Raw genomic sequence first — 17,194 nt, forward strand, 5'->3', positions numbered from 1 at the left:
TTTCTTTCAACCCATTTCTTGGAATTACACATTGTGCGTTTTCTTTTGTGAATACTTTGCATTTTATTGTGTAGTGATACATGTGGCTTTATTGTTTAAAAAAAAATCCACAAACATATTGTCTTGTTTATTTCCCCCTTTGTTCTTCTTTCTTTCTTTTGTTTATCCTCTTTGTTAAAGGCAAAGCGTACCGTTCGTTTGTTTTATCCCTGCATGGAAAGCGCCCGTATAGTTTTTGAACGTGCAATCGTGGCTCAGTCACTATGGGGTTTTGCGCATAATAATAATAACTAGCGGGATGCCGCGCGAAGCGCGGCAACCCCGCTAGAAAACTCTACGTATAAAATGCTGCACGTGTAGCGTTGTGTACAGGGCAGGGTTAAAGTGGCTGGGCAGGGTCACAATACAAATCACTGTGGCAAACCACCCATCCAAAGTTAAGACGAACCTTAGTACTTTGTGAAATCGTACACTAACCCTTGTCCATCTTTTTTTTCCGTTTCGGCAATTATTTGTCAATCCCATCCAGTGTTTTCCAGTTTCCAGCGGGTTCCGATAGTGGTTCTTTCCCAGTCCGGTTTATATCCCGTTTCATTTATTTTGTTCCCGTTCAGTTGATTATTTTCCTGTCCTGTATCGTTTTCAAGTCCCCTTTCTTTTTTTTCCCCTCACCAGCCCCGTTCATTTTCCCCCAATTCCCTGTCCAACTGTGTGCCCCTTCCCTATCCCGTCCCATATCTAGCACCACGCCTCGTGCATTGGCATTGTTCTTTGCTTGTAACTGTTTGCCCGTAACTCATATTTTCCAGTTTCGCGCGGGTCCCGTTTGTGGTTCTTTCCCGTTTTATGGGCTTGATTCAGTGTGGTTTAATATTTTCCTGTTCCATGGCCCATATCATGATAGTCCCTTTTCATTTTTTCAATCCCTACCCCAGCCCTGTTAATTTTCCCCGTCATTTTATTTTTGCCGTTCCCCCGCCCGTCCCCCATTACACAGACGTACCACTTTGTGCCCCTTTCTCTTGTACCCATCCTAAATCTAACCCGTTCTTCCTTCCCTACATCCCGCCCGTGAATTGTTCTGTGCACTTTTTCCCCGGCCCAGGTGGTTCTCCGTTTCGTGTATTTTTCTCTGTCCAGTTTATTTTTCCCTGTCTAATGTCATCATTAGTCCCTTTTTCTTTTTCTCCTTGCATTATTATTTTTCCCAGCCCTTTTATATATTCCCTTATTTTTTTGCCGTTCCCCGCCCCTTCCAACAGACGTACCACACTGCGTGCCCCTTCCTCCTCCCTGTCCCATCCACAACGTGCTCTAATAACCCCCACCAGCCTTCGTCCTGTCGCCGTGCCTAGCTCGATCCCATGCATTGTTCTTTACTGTATGTGCGCGCGAAGTTACTGGACGGTCGCGCTGTGACTGTGACATCACAGAGGACGCCTGCACTCAATCACAAAGTTATACACGCTCGCGCTTTGACTGTGACGTCACAAACAACGCATATCCCCAACCCACGGGTACCCCGAAATTGACCCCAGGACGCATCATTTTAGCAGGGTACGGGCACCACTTAACGTGAAAACAACATGGCGGTGCCCATGCGATTTAAGCGCTTTTATAATATAGATTTAGTTCAGAAATATTTTTTTGTTTTTACCATACAAAAACTGTATAGTGACAGCAACCTCCAAGACATGCACTTATGGACTAACTAGCTTTATTTTCCCAACCCCAGGCTAAACTGGGCGCCAAAGTATGCGATTCCACTTCGAGGTGTTGACAGATGCCCCAGTACAGGATACACTGAAATAGCAGGTCCAGTGGTTTTTTTCCCCCAGATGTGGCAGATGAAAAACCAAAATAATTGGTCAGTGAGAGCTCTAACTGTGGTGACTTGTTCGAGGGTTAAAGGGAAGGTACACTGTTGGTAATTGTCAAAGACCAGTGTTCTCACTTAATGTATCTCAACATATGCATAAAATAAAAAACATGTGAAAATTTTAAAACAATTTGTCATCGGAGTTGGAAGAAAATGATGAACGAAAAACACCCTTGTTGGACGAATTTGTGTGCTTTCAGATAGAAATAAAAGACTTCTAGCTAGAAGTCTTTTATTATTTTAGGGAGAAATCACCTCTTTCTCAAAAACTACATTACTTCAGAGGGAGTCGTTTCCCACAATGTTTTATACTGTCATCAGCTCTCCATAACTGGTTACCAAGTCAGTTTTTAAGTTAATATTTGTTTTGAGAAATTACCAAACGTGTACCTTCCCTTTAATCCTATATCAATGTCAATTGTAAATGTATACAAAATGAAACAAAACAAAAACTTGTGAAAACTTCGTTTCGGAAGGTGGTTCCGTTTTTTAGATATCGTAAAAAAAAAATCCGGTGCAAAAATGTCCAAACAGGAGAATTATCCCTACACTAATAATAGGAATACACAAACACTTATCAGATTCAAACTTTTGCCCTATTTTTTTCGAACCGCATTGCTTCAAAGTGAAATGATTCTCAAAAATGCTCGGTACTTTCAAACACTGATGTTGACTTCTAACCAAATGTTTTTATTTTCATTAATTTTAGGAGTGATTACCAAGCATATTATACCGAGTCCTTTAATTAAAACAATTTTTTTAAGTGGCAAGTCCTTTACGCAATGTATGATTTACTACAGAATTTTTTTTTTCATTATCATTACTTAGGGTAACTCAGACAGTAAACTGAAGGGACGGGACAATCATGCCATTAAAGATGCTATGTCAGATTTTTGGCCGATTTGACCCAAAAATTTTGATTTAAAATTCAATAGGTGTTTTGATGGGGGTCAAGAAAGTTACAAGCTTTCATTTGAGCCATTGCTCGAAAACGTCCGCCAATTATTAGTAGCAGTGAAATAAAGTGCTCAAAATTAGTTTCTGTCGGGATCTCGACAATATCACGTGACCAATTCTTATGTGTTTTATAAGAAACGTTAAAAAAAAATCATGGTTCCTGACCATTAAAAGAAAAAGTTAAACTTTTTTTGTTAATAGAGCAAGTTGATACTCTTTGAAATACCATTCACTCAAAAAAATCAATTTTTTAATGTTTGGGGCCAAAAATCTGACATAGTGTTGACATTATATATTAACATTAAAGGGACACACTGCCCTTGGTTCGCTGGCTTCGACCTATAAAAGCTTTTGTTACGAAATCAATAAATGGCTCGAATTTATGTGGTTTTCCTTTTACTTGGTTAATAGTCAACCAAGATGTTGAGTCAACAAACTTGATCCACAAAAAGCCAGAGCATGTTAGTTCATTCACAAAGAAAATACGAAGACCACACACATGCAAAGGGATAGTGTTGTTGATCACTAAATATTACTTTTACAACAAACGCTTTGTATAGCTCGAAAAAAGGACCCAATCCATAGACAACTCATTCCTTCATGAATGCTTACATAAAAGTAATGGTTTTTCACCATATGAATATGACTCAAGGCAGAGAGGTAAGACTAGGGCAACAGGGCAATAAAAGACTCTACCAAGATTCTATCTCCCCCCTTTTCAAATCTCCACCCCCTAAAATCCCCCTCCCTGATTCCTGTCCCCTCCAAAGAGTACAGTTTAAAGACATTGGACACTTTCGGTACAGAAAACAAAACAAAAAGTTCACAGATTTACAAATAACTTACAGGGTTTACAGAAGGTAATGGTGAAAGACTTCTCCTGAAATATAATTCCATGAAATGCTTTACTTTTTAAGAAAACATTAAAACAATTATCAATTCTCGATAGCGAGAATTACGGATTTATTTTAAACACATGTCATGACAAGGCAAAACGTGCGGAAACAAGGGTGGGTTTTTCCCGATATTTTCTCCCAACTTCGATGTCCGATTGAGCCAAAATTTTCACAGGTTTGTTATTTTATATATAAGTTGTGATACACGAAGTGTGGGCCTTTGGACAATACTGTTTACCGAAAGTGTCCAATGGCTTTAAAAGATGCATGTCTACAATATGAGTAACAGCTCAATCTCATGTCCTTTATTGAATTTCAATTTCAGTTTGTAAAGTTCTGATCCACTCTAGAATACTGACGACCTTCCACACATGTTGAGCAAATAGCGGGAAATCCTCCGAGATATGCAACAAACTTTCTTCAAGTCTCTCTATCCATCCAGCTATTTTGCCCCTCCTCAATCCGTCCACCCCCTTGCATGTGGATGAACCAGTCCGTGGAGACAGCAGAACATCTTCCATCACTGACAGTAGGTAGGAGCTATTCTCAGAGAGGAGTGGTTCGAAGCTTCCATGTGAGAGGGACTGGCGTAACATGAGGGCTACAGTTTCGATGTGGGTGATGGCGGAATTCAAAATTACAGGAATGAGTTCTTGGGATGATGACAGGCTGACAAGTAGTGAGCAAAGCTGCTGCTTCCTGAAACACTGTTGAAAGAGATATAAAACCAAATAAAAAACAAATGCACAAATTCTTTTTAAATACAGCAGTGAACTTTGCTATCAGGAATCTTTCATGTTGAAATTTGGCTCCAAGGTCAAATGCAGTTTTGTAATCCACGAATTTGAAGAACAAATGCAAGTCATTAACCTCAGGTTAAAACTAAGCACAAAACTAAAAAATCCAAAAACTTTTGATGATTTTCAGCCTAAAATATATGGAATGTAACTTGTACATTTATGAACAGAGAATTTTCATTTTATTCCTAAATTTTGATCAATTTTCAACCAAAAGCCAAATTGGTGCGAAAATTTCCTCTTTTTAATTAGTACAGAACAGTTTTGTTTTTTATGTCCTATGCCGTAATTTTTCAAATTTTGCTATGAAAGAGTAATTTAAGATAAAATGAAAATTTTCATCGTAAAGTGAGGTAAGAGACTTTTTAGAATCTATTGGAAAATTAATGCATCATAAAACTGCATTTTGAACTTAAAGACATTGAACACCATTTGTAAATACTAAAAATAATTGTGAGCATAGATACTTATTTTGTAACGAGTAAGGGGGAGCTGATGATAGTATAAAACATTGTGAGAAACGGCTCCCTGTAAAGTAACGTAGTTTTTGAGAAAGAGGTAACTTCTTACTCAAATGTAAAAAAAAAGAGTTCAGGCCTGAAGCCCTTTATTAGGCATGTGAAAGCACACAAATTTGTGTAACATGGGTGTTTTTTCTATTATTGTTTTCGTGCAACTTCAATGACCAATTGAGTAAAAATGTTCACAGATATGTTATTTAATGCATATGTTGGAATACACCAATTGAGAATACTGGTCTTTGACAATAGACCGATCCATTAATCTCCGCCCTATTGCGTATTGACCAATCACAACGCAACGAAGGTCCGACACTAAGGTCCGACATGTGTGCGCGTATGCTTGGTGCGCGCATCAGAGTTGTGCAGAAAGGCATTGGAGAGCCCCACGTGTTCTTGCTCACACGTGTGTCGTGGGCGGAGCCTACTGGATCGGTCTATTACCAAAGGTGTCAAGTGCCTTTAAACCAAACACTACTCACCTTATTCAAATGATCATCATACATGATTAATCTCAGCACCTCCTGCGCCAGCCTCTCCCCATCCTTGATCAGTTCCCGTCTAGCCTCCATCATCCTGCAACAATCCAGCGTCCTCACAATCCCTCTAATTGCATCCTGCAGCAGTTTCCATGGCAACGCATCGTTAGAATCCAAACGACTGCCGAGATATCCAAGGAGATGTTTAACGCCGCTCGAGAATGAATCCCTCAGAGTGAGGGAGACGTCTCGATGTGCGAGTCGGGCGGAGTCTGGTAATGAGTGAAGTCTCGTCATGGCATGGATGAATTGGGAGTTGGCCCTGATGTGGTCATGGAGGGAGGGTTTGGGCGGAGGCTCTGTTGGCATGGAGGACGGAGGGGTTGGGAAGGTGATTCTGTCAGGGCAGGCTGAGGAGGTAATCGGGATGAGTTCGGGATCTTGAGAGGTATCTTGAGACAAGGAAATAAATAAGACATTGATGAATCTTTTACAGATATCATTAATTACAGATATCATTAAAATAAATAAGAAACATATGAGCCCTGAGGTGTATGTACAGCACAAGTGATTGATTTGTAGCTGGATTGTTTATTTTGCCAGACAACAAACAAGTTTCCTATACCTCAAATTTATTCAAATCTCAAATGTGCTACATCCAAATCACACATTTTTCATAAACATTTCCATTAAAATGCATTAAAACAAATTCATACTTCATCAAACATTTTCACTCAAAGGAGAATGTTACATGTGATAATTGAGTCAAATAACTGATTTCTTTTGATATTTTTTTATGTACAAATATTGCACAAAAATCAAACACTGTTTCTCAACTTGGTGGAATGACCCATAACAGATTTGCAATGAAGTACCTTTAAAACTTTTCACTCATAATGAAATATTTCGTTTTCTCATCATTTGCATAAGTAGCTTTCCATAGATGTCGCTCAAAAGGTCAAATTGCAGTTGACAATTTTCACAATAAAAACATCAAAATCTAAGTAGACAGTAAGTAGACCCTTTGTTTTCATCATTAGATATTAGTGAAAAATTGAAACATTTTCACTAAATATTACCAATCTCATCAGCGTCCCAGTCCATGGAATGCTGTTCTTGGAAGTGTCCTTCCTCCCTCAGCCTCGTCATGGCTAACTGCTGTCTTGTCCTCAGTAGCTCTGCCTCCAGTTCCGTTGCTCTGCTCTTCCAATCAGATTGTGTCTTCCTGAGAAAGGGAACAAAATTAATAAATGAGAGAGACATTTACGGTAGTGGGTGAATTGCATCAACAATTCATTAAGTCAAGAGCTGCTTTTTAAGACAGTGGACACTATTGGTAATTGTTAAAGACCAGTCTTCTCACTTGGTGTATTCCAACATATGCATGAAATAACAAACCTGTGAAAATCTGAGGTCTCGAAATCAAATTCGTGGAAAATTATTTCTATGGCACTTCAGAGGGAGCCATTTCTCATAATGTTTTATACTATCAATCAACCTCTCCCCTTTTGTTAGGAAGTCAGGTTTTATGCTAATAATTATTTTGAGTAATTACCAATAGTGTCCACTGCCTTTAAAGCACAAACAATCGCATAGCACAACGAAACTATGCCTAACAAATTACCAGCCAAACTATTCTGACACATATATACAATTGTACCTGGTATCCTGCTCATTTCTCTGCTCAGAAATTGTCCGCTTAAGCAGCTCTTTGAAATTTGGCCCAGGTTTTTGGACGACAGCACATTAAGACGAAAAAAAGGTTTGTCTCAAAGTGTTCTGTAGATTATAAAGCCCATCAAGATGCTGTATGATATTTAGTATACATGTCATGAACATAAAAAAAGTGTTTTGCAAGAAGAACTGTTGTATTGTCTTGTGTCAACTATTATTAAAAAAATTCAAAATTATACTAAAATGTTTTTGTCTCATAAATAAAGTGAATTTGCACTTAGCCAGATATCCTTCTTGATAAAACCCTGACCTTTCCTTCTGCCCCAAGCTCTCTGCAAACTGTTTGGCCGTCAAGTGACTTGGCTTAGTACGGATGACGGTGCATGCAACAGCCACCTTCAGTCTAGAGATTCTATGCACAGCTGCTGCTGACGGCGAAGGTTGGTCAGCCATGATAAAATAGCTCTGTTCTCCAACCAGTTAGCACCTTCACCTGAGGGAAGAAAAATAAGAAAGGGGGGTGCAGAACATTATGAGGGGGGGGGGGGGGTTACATTACTGTTCCTTTAGGAGAACTGCAGTGTGGCAGTTGTGAGTGATGCAAGTTATACACTTAAGTTATACAAAAACAAGCAAAAACAAGTTAGCTAAATGTTTATTAGAATTCATTATATCAATCCAGACCCAGTAACTGGGGCTCTGTTTTAAATTTAATACTGTCTGTAAGTGTAGGCCTACTCATCTTATTCTTATGAAATGTTGACATAAATTATTAAAATATTACATTAGGCCTGGATATTCATTGTCTACTAAAAAATTAATACTAAAATAAAATAAAATAAAAATAAAACCAAAAACAAGTAAAAGCTGTTATTTTACTTGCTGGCACATAATCATCTGTGTCTTATATGCCTCGTTGATTTGTAAATGCACCTCAACCAACAAATTGTAACGTTTGTCAGCTTACGCGACTGCAGAACTTCACTAGCTCATTTTGTGTCTGTTTGAATTTGATTGGTCGAAAGTTTAAACGTCCTCTCTAAAATAAAAGCATGTAAAGTAAAGTGCCTTTGGACTGCTTACCTCAGTAAGGACGTGTTCCTGCGAACACTGTGGACGAAGGAAACGAGGTGTGAAATCTCATAGAAATGAAGCATTTATCACGATCATCATTGTTACGAACAGACCTGGAATTGAAGACTTTACGATGTTTACCAAAACTTAACATTTTCAAGTTTCTGAAAAAAATACCGGGAACTTAACACAGCGCCACCAACCGTTCTTTATTAACTTGACCTAGGCCCTTTTCGAAACATTAAAATTTAAACTTTGGATTCGGCCTCAGGCTCCGTCCTCTCGTCTGAAGCCTAACTGCCTGAGCACGGGGCAATCCAACGCTGAGCCGTGGTTTCGAAAAGGGCAATAGCCCTTCAACCATCAAGGCATGGAGCAAACGTGCCCAAAGTTTTTGATAGTGCTAGTGGAGTTCATTATTTTTGATGAAACAAAAACTGAAAGCGAAAACAATCATTTAAGTGTTCAAAATAATAAAATAAAATAAATGTTTGTCGACGGAAAGATTAAAGAGCGCCACCAAGCAAGTCGTCCAACTCGATGCTTAACGCCATTTTTATAAAAGGTAAGAGCAAATCAACTACCCTACAAAGTATTTATATTCTAAATCCAAATGACCTTAGTTTTATCAAGTTATTTTTTTAATTTTTGACTATAACTGTTTTAAATTAAACATTCAAGTCTTGAATTGTTTTAATAGTTAGAAAATAAATACAATATAATTGTGACAATGCATATACACCCCTTGTAAAAAGTAAAGTGATCCATTGACCTTTGAGAGGTGTAGTGAGGTCATTCATGAAAATAAATTATTTCTCCAGCCCTGGAAAATTTTGACAGCTGCTATTCTTCCCGATTTGTGAACATTTTTGGATTATTCTGATGTCGTAAGGGGTAAGAATAAATCTGATATGTTTTATTTCTAAGTTTAGAGTGATATATTGCTTGTTTTAATAATGCAGTTGTAGAGAATTTGCTCAATTTAGGGCGTGGAATTGAGGGTGTGAGTCTGGTGTTTTGGACAGATTGTTTACAAATTACACCACCATGACGATCATGACCATGTCCACTATACATGCACTATACATCCTACAATACATGCTATACCATCATGACCATGGAGGTAGAAAGACCACCACCATCGATCCACCACCCTACACGATCCTTGCTCTACGACTTGACATGCCGAAGGCTCAGAGTCAGACCTTGCTCTATGGTCAGACACATTTGACTTGCGTTCAGTTTAGCTGATTGATACAAGAAATTGTATCACTATCTGAACTAACTGAACTAAAACACACAAGTTATATTTTATTTATAATTATTATATTTATAAATATCATAGAGTTCTTATCTTACTCTGTGGTTTAATAAAGGCCTTCCAGTCCACATTATAATATGTTTAATCGTATTAAGCCCCCTCCATGAAGCAGAAACGAGCAGCCAACAAAATGTTATTAATAATAACATTTTGTATTATTAATACAATTAATGATGGGCTATAAAATTGTAGGGATATTTGGCTACTGCTGACCAATTGACACTCCACATTCAAATCCTAGCCCTGACTCTGTTTTGGTGTATTTTTTATTTTACATTTCTTTATTAGGCCATGAGAATGAAAATGATAGATTTGCGTCCACCGCCCGCATGCTCTGAAAGCTACCGCCGAAAAATTTCATTATTTTCACAAAATTTCATTATTTTCACAAAAAAGACTGTGCATCACAAATTTTCAAGTTCAAATCATTGAACAAGGGTAAAAGGTTTTATTTACGCACTTTAGCAGTAAACTACACGTATACAAGGCAGACATTCTGCCGCGATCGTGATTGCGATCACGATCGTTTTTATCTGCAGTAAAACACGCATCTGCTGTCATTCATCTGTCGAGCGCAATCAACGAATTTGCGCACAAATATTCTGCGCAATTTTAGGCAAATTTGTGTATTGAGCTCCAGTTTGCGAAATTTGAAGATTGCGCATCTTTGTGTGCAAAATAATGAATAGTGAAAAATAGCCTCACGTCATTTCAAAAATGCCCGGACGCAAATCTAAAACTTTCATTCTCATGGCCTTACTTATAAATGACGATATACATGTACTGTAGTGATGGGTCAAATTGCATGAGTTGAGTTTTGTTTCCATCCAAAAATATAATGATAATGAGTTATACTTTTACTCTTGGACATAAGGTTTATCGCGATTCAGAAACGCAATGCATTGTGGGAAGGAATGTGGGGCAGTTTCTAATGCAGTTTTTTACGACTCGCGCATGCAACGCCTATACCTTTGTCATGTTTGTGTGGGTTCAACAGCACCATCTCTTGATATTTTGCTATTCGCGATAAACCTAGTTCAAATAACTGTTAAAGTGGGGCTACAGAATGCTCAGAAATATATGTTTGTTACATTTTTGTAAAAATGGGAAACAGAAAAAAAACATATAACGAGTCTCGTGATGGTTTTTCCCTAAAACACTCCAAGCCAAAATTCTGAAAAACGTGAGGTCAAACAAACCCGCGCATCAAAGGAATCGGTGGCTTTTTGATGTGGAAAATAGCGCCCTCAGTTTGCCAAAGCTGGAGAACTATGTTCAAACCCAGTTAGGGGAAAATCGCCACTGACGTCAAAGGGTCATTATAATAGATTTAAGCCGTTTTTGACTCTCGGCTGATTAAGCTGAGCGGAGAGGTGCATTTTTGACTTGAATTTTTTATTACCAAATGCAAATTTTAAGTGTAAAATGGTTATAAATCGGTATCTACGATGTCTGTTTGGCAAATAAAAGGTAATACTTGTTGTTAAAATATTGAGATTATCCTGTAGCCGCTGTTTAAGGGAGGGGTCAAATTGCGTACAAGTGATACATAATGGTTGTGTTTAAATGGATTTCACATTGAGTAGGCCCTTGATTGGTATTGATTGCTAAAGCGTAACAATAGGCCCTAAGCATGTGAACATGTGTAGCATGTCAACACACTGGCTATCACGTGGGGGCAGAATAGCCACTGGGTCTTAAACAGCTCAAAGCTGTATTGTCTTTTAAACAATAGAACTGCCTTAACTGTCTTTGGATCTTGATTGAGAAACTACTATCACTTGGGAACTACATGTACTATTGTACAACACAGTCTGTCTCATGTTACCATTGCAGGCCTGATACTTCGTGGAGGCAACAAAGGCGATTGCCTCCATGCCCCCTTGTCATGCCTTGGTGCCCGTGCAGTGCACTTTGGAGTTCTACAATGTATGTTAGGATTTCCTCAGGTTGCCTTTAACCAAGGAAAAAATGCCTTGGTGCCCTTGCCTTTTCAAAAACAAAGCATAAAGGCCCTGCCATTGCTAATTCCATAAATCCCAATGTTTAACTGGCAAACATAGTGTAACGATTGCTGAGGGGTCTATTATTTTTATTAAAAATTAAAAGTAAAAACTGTCCAAGCGGAACAAATCTAGGGCTAGAAATTTGTTATTGTGAGAGAGCAAGGCCATTCATTTTGCAAATGCCACTTCCATCAGGAGAGTTTTGAAGGGGGGGCACCAAGGCCAATACCAGGGCACAATTTCATGTGAATGCTGCATGCTTAAAAGGCATTGTTGTTATGCGCAGCTAGTTTTTGCTTTGACTATGAAATTGGGCCCTCGGCAACAGAATCATTCTACATGTAGGCCTGCGTACATGTACTATGTAAAATAATTTATTTTTAATTTGGATGTGAATCGATTGTTTTTTATTTATAGTTTCTTCTCAAGAAGAAACTAAATATACAACAGCAGGCCTGTATGCTTCGTTTTTGAAAAGGCAAGGGCACCAAGGCTGTTTCTCTTAAGCAAAGGGCACCCTATGAGGAAATTGTAAATTTCTACTGGAGCATTTCAAGGGCACCAAGGCAATGGCAAGGGGCAACGGAGGCAATCGCCTCCGTTGCCTCCGTGAAGTATCAGGCCTGCAACCGACAATTTATAATAGACATTTATATACAAAAGTACATGGCGAGCAATATCCCAGGGAACGATATCGTCCAACAATTTCGCATTTTGAAATTTAGACTGCACTTACTTTGTGCACATTGAATGCTGATAATGAATAGGAAATGGTGATTTTTGTATAGCAATTGAACTATTTTGTGTAGCATTTTGCTCTGCTATACAGGGGAAATCTTTCACTGCATCCTAATTTGAGAGCTAATGAGCAGTGAAGCATGAAAGACGACACCTGGTATTACGTACATGTATATTGTATCTTGAACGATACGCATGAGTTTATTATTCTCGTACTATTATTGTCTAACTACAATGAACCAGAGGCCTAATGTGTATTTGTCTGATCTAGTGTGTTTTATCTGTATGTATTAGGGACTTTTCGTTTTCGACGACGGATGGTTCTGCGACGGTTGTTCAGCTAAACGTTGTCGTTTTCAGCACAACGAAGATTCATCCCAAGACTCATCCCAAATTGAGGGACGATCGTACTCAAAGCCGACGCATGCGCAGATGACGCCAAATGTCATCTTTACCGTCGCAGAACCATCCATCGTCAAAAACGAAAAGTCCCTGTTGTGGCCTGGAACAAAACATTATAATTATCAATCATTAGTGGTATACACAGTAGTCAGTCTAAAAAGTAACATAAAAGTACCAACAAAACAATTATAGACTCTTACAAGAAATGTTTTGAAAGTCTCACTTGGGTTCAGTATTCGTTTGCACATGTGTAGGGCTAGCTAAGTTGGTTTATAAAGCGCCTTCACATTCATCAAGAGGTAGCATGTTCAAATCCTGCTCTATAGTGAACTGTTTCTTTATTTAAACTTATTGTAACCTGTACTTTTCCCTTGTGGTTTTACTTGTCAAGTCCTGCTCTTGGCAAACTTTCTTTATTCAACCTAAATGAAAATGTAAATGAAATTTGAACAAAAATCTACTTACAGTAGTTACGATTTGCAAAGAACGTGGGTCATAAATGTCTTTGAGGCCCTACTCCTCCTGGAGGCAATTTGCCTTTACCCCTAGCCTTTGCCTCTTAAGCCACTTAAAATGTTTTACACATTCAGAACTTCCCTCATAAACATTGTATGTCACAGACTAAGAAAAAAACTACCTCCTTTGTAACCCAACTGCTTTGCCAGCCTCCCTGATAATGCATGCACTCAAGTCTGCATAATTTATATTCTATCAACTGAAACAACATAATTGATCATCAAAATCATCAAGCATATTATAGAGAAATGGATACACGGAAACAAAAAATACCAATTATGTAAATTAGTCATCAGTTGATAGGCCCTAATTAAAAATGACAATGGTCTGTGGCTGTCTGTCCCCATACATCAATGTCCTGCTTGCTAGCCCTATTCTGCCTTTTGTTTTATTACTTAGGTCTCCCCTTGATATAGTTTTGTACAACATATTTGTTATGTTGTTATGGCTAGTACAGTATATATTATGTAAGTGAGCAACAGTTTTGCATAGTGCATCCACAGTTCACAAGTGAAAGTCAAAATATATCAAATTGCATCTCCGACATCTTTAAACAAAAATATTTGATGATCTTTTAGAACAGTCTCCTGACTATTACAATGGCTAATTACTGTTACAATGTGTTTTAAAGAGCGTCAAAGATGGAGGAGAGGTTTGCAAAAAGCAAAGCCCCTCTTCTATTTTCAGTGCTTTTGGGGATCGTTACCCGTCCACAACTTCAGCCAGGAAGCAAAAAGAGAATCAATGAAAAACAATTGTGGCAGTCTTTTGATCTCTCTTAAAGGCAGTGGACACTATTGGTAATTACTCAAAGTAATTATTAGCATTAAACCTTTCTTGGTGACGACTAACGGGGAGAGGTTAGTGGTATAAAACATTGTGAGAAACGGCTCCCTCTGAAGTGCCATAGTTTTCGAGGTAGAAGTAATTTTCCACGAATTTGATTTCGGGACCTCAGATTTAGAACTTGAGGTCTTGAAATCAACCATCTAAACGCACACAACTTCGTGTGACAAGGGTGTTTTTTTCTTTCATTATTATCTCGCAAGTTGGATGACCGATTGAGCTCAAATTTTCATAGGTTCGTTATTTTATGCATAATGTTGAGATACACCAGCTGTGAAGGCTAGTCTTTGACAATTACCAATAGTGTCCACTGCCTTTAATGTAAAACAATAGGCTGATGGCTGATAATGTAACCCAGGGCTTGAAAAAGGGAGATTTTGAGCATACATTGTTCATTGCCTACATTGTAAGTCCACGCTACATGTACACAATGTATTGTCTGGGCGTATCACCGAAGCCCGTTTGCTGACCATCAGCCAAAAAGAGGATCCACTCCAATAGGTGTTCCGGCGGTGCATTTAAACGTCAACCATTTCTATCCAAAAACATTTTGCGTGAACAAACACAACATCCACCGTGAAGTTGTTGAGTTTGAAAACCAATTAATTTTACTTGAAAAAAGGGAAATGCACTCGGTTTTGCCTTCAAGCCATTGAGACGGTCAAACCTTGTAAGGTATTGTATATTTGGTTCGCGGTAACACCATGTGTGTACTACTTGCCAGGTAGAGTTGTTCTTAGAGAACTGTCAATTGCTTTATTCTACTGCCGCGGAGTAGATAATCGGAGGTTCTGAAAAGAACTGTCCTGCTTTTTAACTATTACCAGGGCGGATGGTATAGAAATAGACTGGACTACTACTTTTATAGGATTGTAATTAACTGTACTGCCGCGGAGTCAGTTCTGAATTGGTCTCAACGTTTCGACTAGCTTGCTCTAGTCATGGTCAGGAGACTGAATTGTACTATATTGTACAAAATGTACAACTTTAGTTTGATCCATTGCGAAGTTGATTGAATGTGTACAGTGTATGGTACATTGTGTACATGTACATGTACGTAATGTAACTCCATAAATTAGCACTGGCAAGCACTGGCAATCCTTCAAAGATAAGAATTTGTTCAGCTCTGGATTATTCATTTCCTGGAGACATCTGCTACGCGGGAGAGAAGATTTAAACCTTTAATTCCGTTGCCAAGCTTAAGTGGAGTATAAAATTTTACAAGAAGAGAAAACCTATAGGGCCTAATAATAGCCCACAGGCCCTGTGTTGTAGTGGCTTCATGGACAGTGTACACATGTAGTGCAGTAAAGCTAGTAATATCAGTGTACTGCTTCCATATGCTCAGTGGGAGCCCTAATTAAGATACTGAAGAGCCTGGTCAAGGATGGTTACATTGGAAACCATGTACCATCTGAACAATGTCAATTAAATAATCTGTGGCTAGTTTGCATTGTCCACTGAGATGTGAGCGCGCCGTAAATTTACTGTACATAAATGCAGCCTGCAGACGTGGCAAACCAAATTACTGGATCTGGCCTATATTCATGTTCACACAGGCATGACAGATGAACTTAACCGGAAATGTTACACGGACACTAGTGTACATGTATGTACGTAAAAGTACATATGTTTAATTCTGTGCAGGGCTCTACCTTTCTTGCCGTACATTTGTCTATGGTAAAAATTGCTATCAGCTAACACCAAAGGTTATAGAGCGCCGAAGGCGCATGATGTGGAACTCGGACTGAAATGTGAAATCCCACTGGACGCCATTTCGGCAAGTACTATTGATAACACAATAGATCGGTGCAGATCAGTAGATCAGTTCAGACAATGACCATTCCTATCAATGGGAAACAAAACATTCACTTGCTGAAATGGCGCTCATGCGTTTTTCACATTCCAACAATAGATAAAGCTTCAGGTCCGCATCTTGCGCCTTCGGCGCTCTATCATCTTTGGCTATGTTGAATACACACGTCATCCCAACTTGCTCTGTTGGCTCTGAACAGAGGGAATTGCTCGTATTTTTTCAGTTTTAAAAAGTGACAAATAAACTGGTTGTGATCACTACAACGTACCATTCATACCTACAGCAGAAGGTTTTGAAACACTATATTTATTTGAAATTTTGGCTGATAAAACTTTGGCCAAGTGAAATGCACAAAATGTTGGGCCACTTTTTTTTTAAACTTTGGAAGTGCAAAACCTTAAGGTAGCTGAGTACTTGCAGTGTTGAAAATACAGCCTTGTAATAAAATTGTGGAATAATAAAAAACTGATGGACCAGTGAAAAGTGACTTGCTACATGTAAATGGTTCTGCTGCTCATCAGTTACTAAAAAAGTAAAAGGATAACTGGTAGGCCTAAACCACAGTCTTAAAGGATTTGGGTACTTTTTCTAAATGTCCATAGATTTACATTAAACTTACAGGGTTTGAAGATAATGATATTGGAAAGCTTCCCTTCGAATGTTACTTACTGAGGTGCTGTAGTTTTTGAGAAATGAGTAAAACAATGTCATGAAAATACATTTGGATAAATAATTAAAATAATTTTCGTCTCATGACATGAACATTATTTTCATGACATTGTTTTACTCATTTCCCAAAACCTACAGCACCTCAACTCGTAATATTTTCAGGGAAGCTTTCTACTTTCATTATCTTTAAACTGTGTAAGTTTAGTGTAAATCTGTGGACATTGTGTTTTTTGTCCTACAAAAGTTACATAGACCCTTTAAACCAGACGAACCACTAAACATCTAGTGACTGTCTTCACTCAGAATACGCACACACTCATTCAACCAATAGAATGCCTTCTCTTTGCGTCATTATCGTTCTTGTATCGCTGCAGTGAGACCGGGCCTTTACATGAGTGAAGAATGTCCTTGCTCTAACTGCTCAAGACAGTCACTAGATGTTTAGTGGTTAGTCTGGTTTAAATTGAGTGTGTTTAAAGGCAGTGGACACTATTGGTAATTGTCAAAGACTAGCCTTCACAGTTGGTGTATCTCAACATGTGCATAAAATAACAAACCTGTGAAAATTTGAGCTCAATCGTTTATCGAACTTGCGAGATAATACTG

The 17,194-nt window shown here is 38.5% G+C and overlaps 2 protein-coding genes across 3 annotated transcripts in view; one reads left to right on the forward strand and one right to left on the reverse strand.

Annotated features, from left to right (window-relative positions):
- Positions 1-3,921: 3,921 nt before the first annotated feature.
- LOC117296967 (meiosis-specific protein MEI4-like) lies at positions 3,922-8,579 on the reverse strand. Its single transcript, XM_033780069.1, has 5 exons — positions 8,284-8,579; positions 7,511-7,693; positions 6,606-6,751; positions 5,530-5,978; positions 3,922-4,439 (listed from the first exon to the last, which is right to left on the reverse strand). Exons 2-5 carry the CDS (start codon positions 7,651-7,653, stop codon positions 4,038-4,040), a joined length of 1,140 nt encoding a protein of 379 aa, XP_033635960.1. The 5' UTR covers positions 7,654-7,693; positions 8,284-8,579; the 3' UTR covers positions 3,922-4,037.
- Positions 8,580-9,084: 505 nt separating this feature from the next.
- The window catches only part of LOC117296312 (vacuolar protein sorting-associated protein 13A-like), a 108,315-nt gene continuing 100,205 nt past the window's right edge, over positions 9,085-17,194 (forward strand). For both annotated transcript variants that reach the window (XM_033779160.1, XM_033779161.1), the window contains exon 1: positions 9,085-9,168. The gene's annotated coding sequence lies outside the window, so the exon portion shown is untranslated. The remainder of the gene's footprint in view (positions 9,169-17,194) is intronic.

The sequence above is a fragment of the Asterias rubens genome, chromosome 11, assembly GCF_902459465.1.
Source record: "Asterias rubens chromosome 11, eAstRub1.3, whole genome shotgun sequence".
Classification (NCBI taxonomy): domain Eukaryota; kingdom Metazoa; phylum Echinodermata; class Asteroidea; order Forcipulatida; family Asteriidae; genus Asterias; species Asterias rubens.

Bases quoted from the DNA above. Each gene is read 5' to 3' on its own strand.
- LOC117296967 (XM_033780069.1), bottom strand. From the start codon at position 7,653: ATGGCTGACCAACCTTCGCCGTCAGCAGCAGCTGTGCATAGAATCTCT. The intron at 5,979-6,605 runs GTAATATTTAGT...CCTTGTCTCAAG, and splicing joins CTGGGACGCTGATGAGATTG to ATACCTCTCAAGATCCCGAA. The intron at 4,440-5,529 runs GTGAGTAGTGTT...CTCTTTCAACAG, and splicing joins ATGATGATCATTTGAATAAG to TGTTTCAGGAAGCAGCAGCT.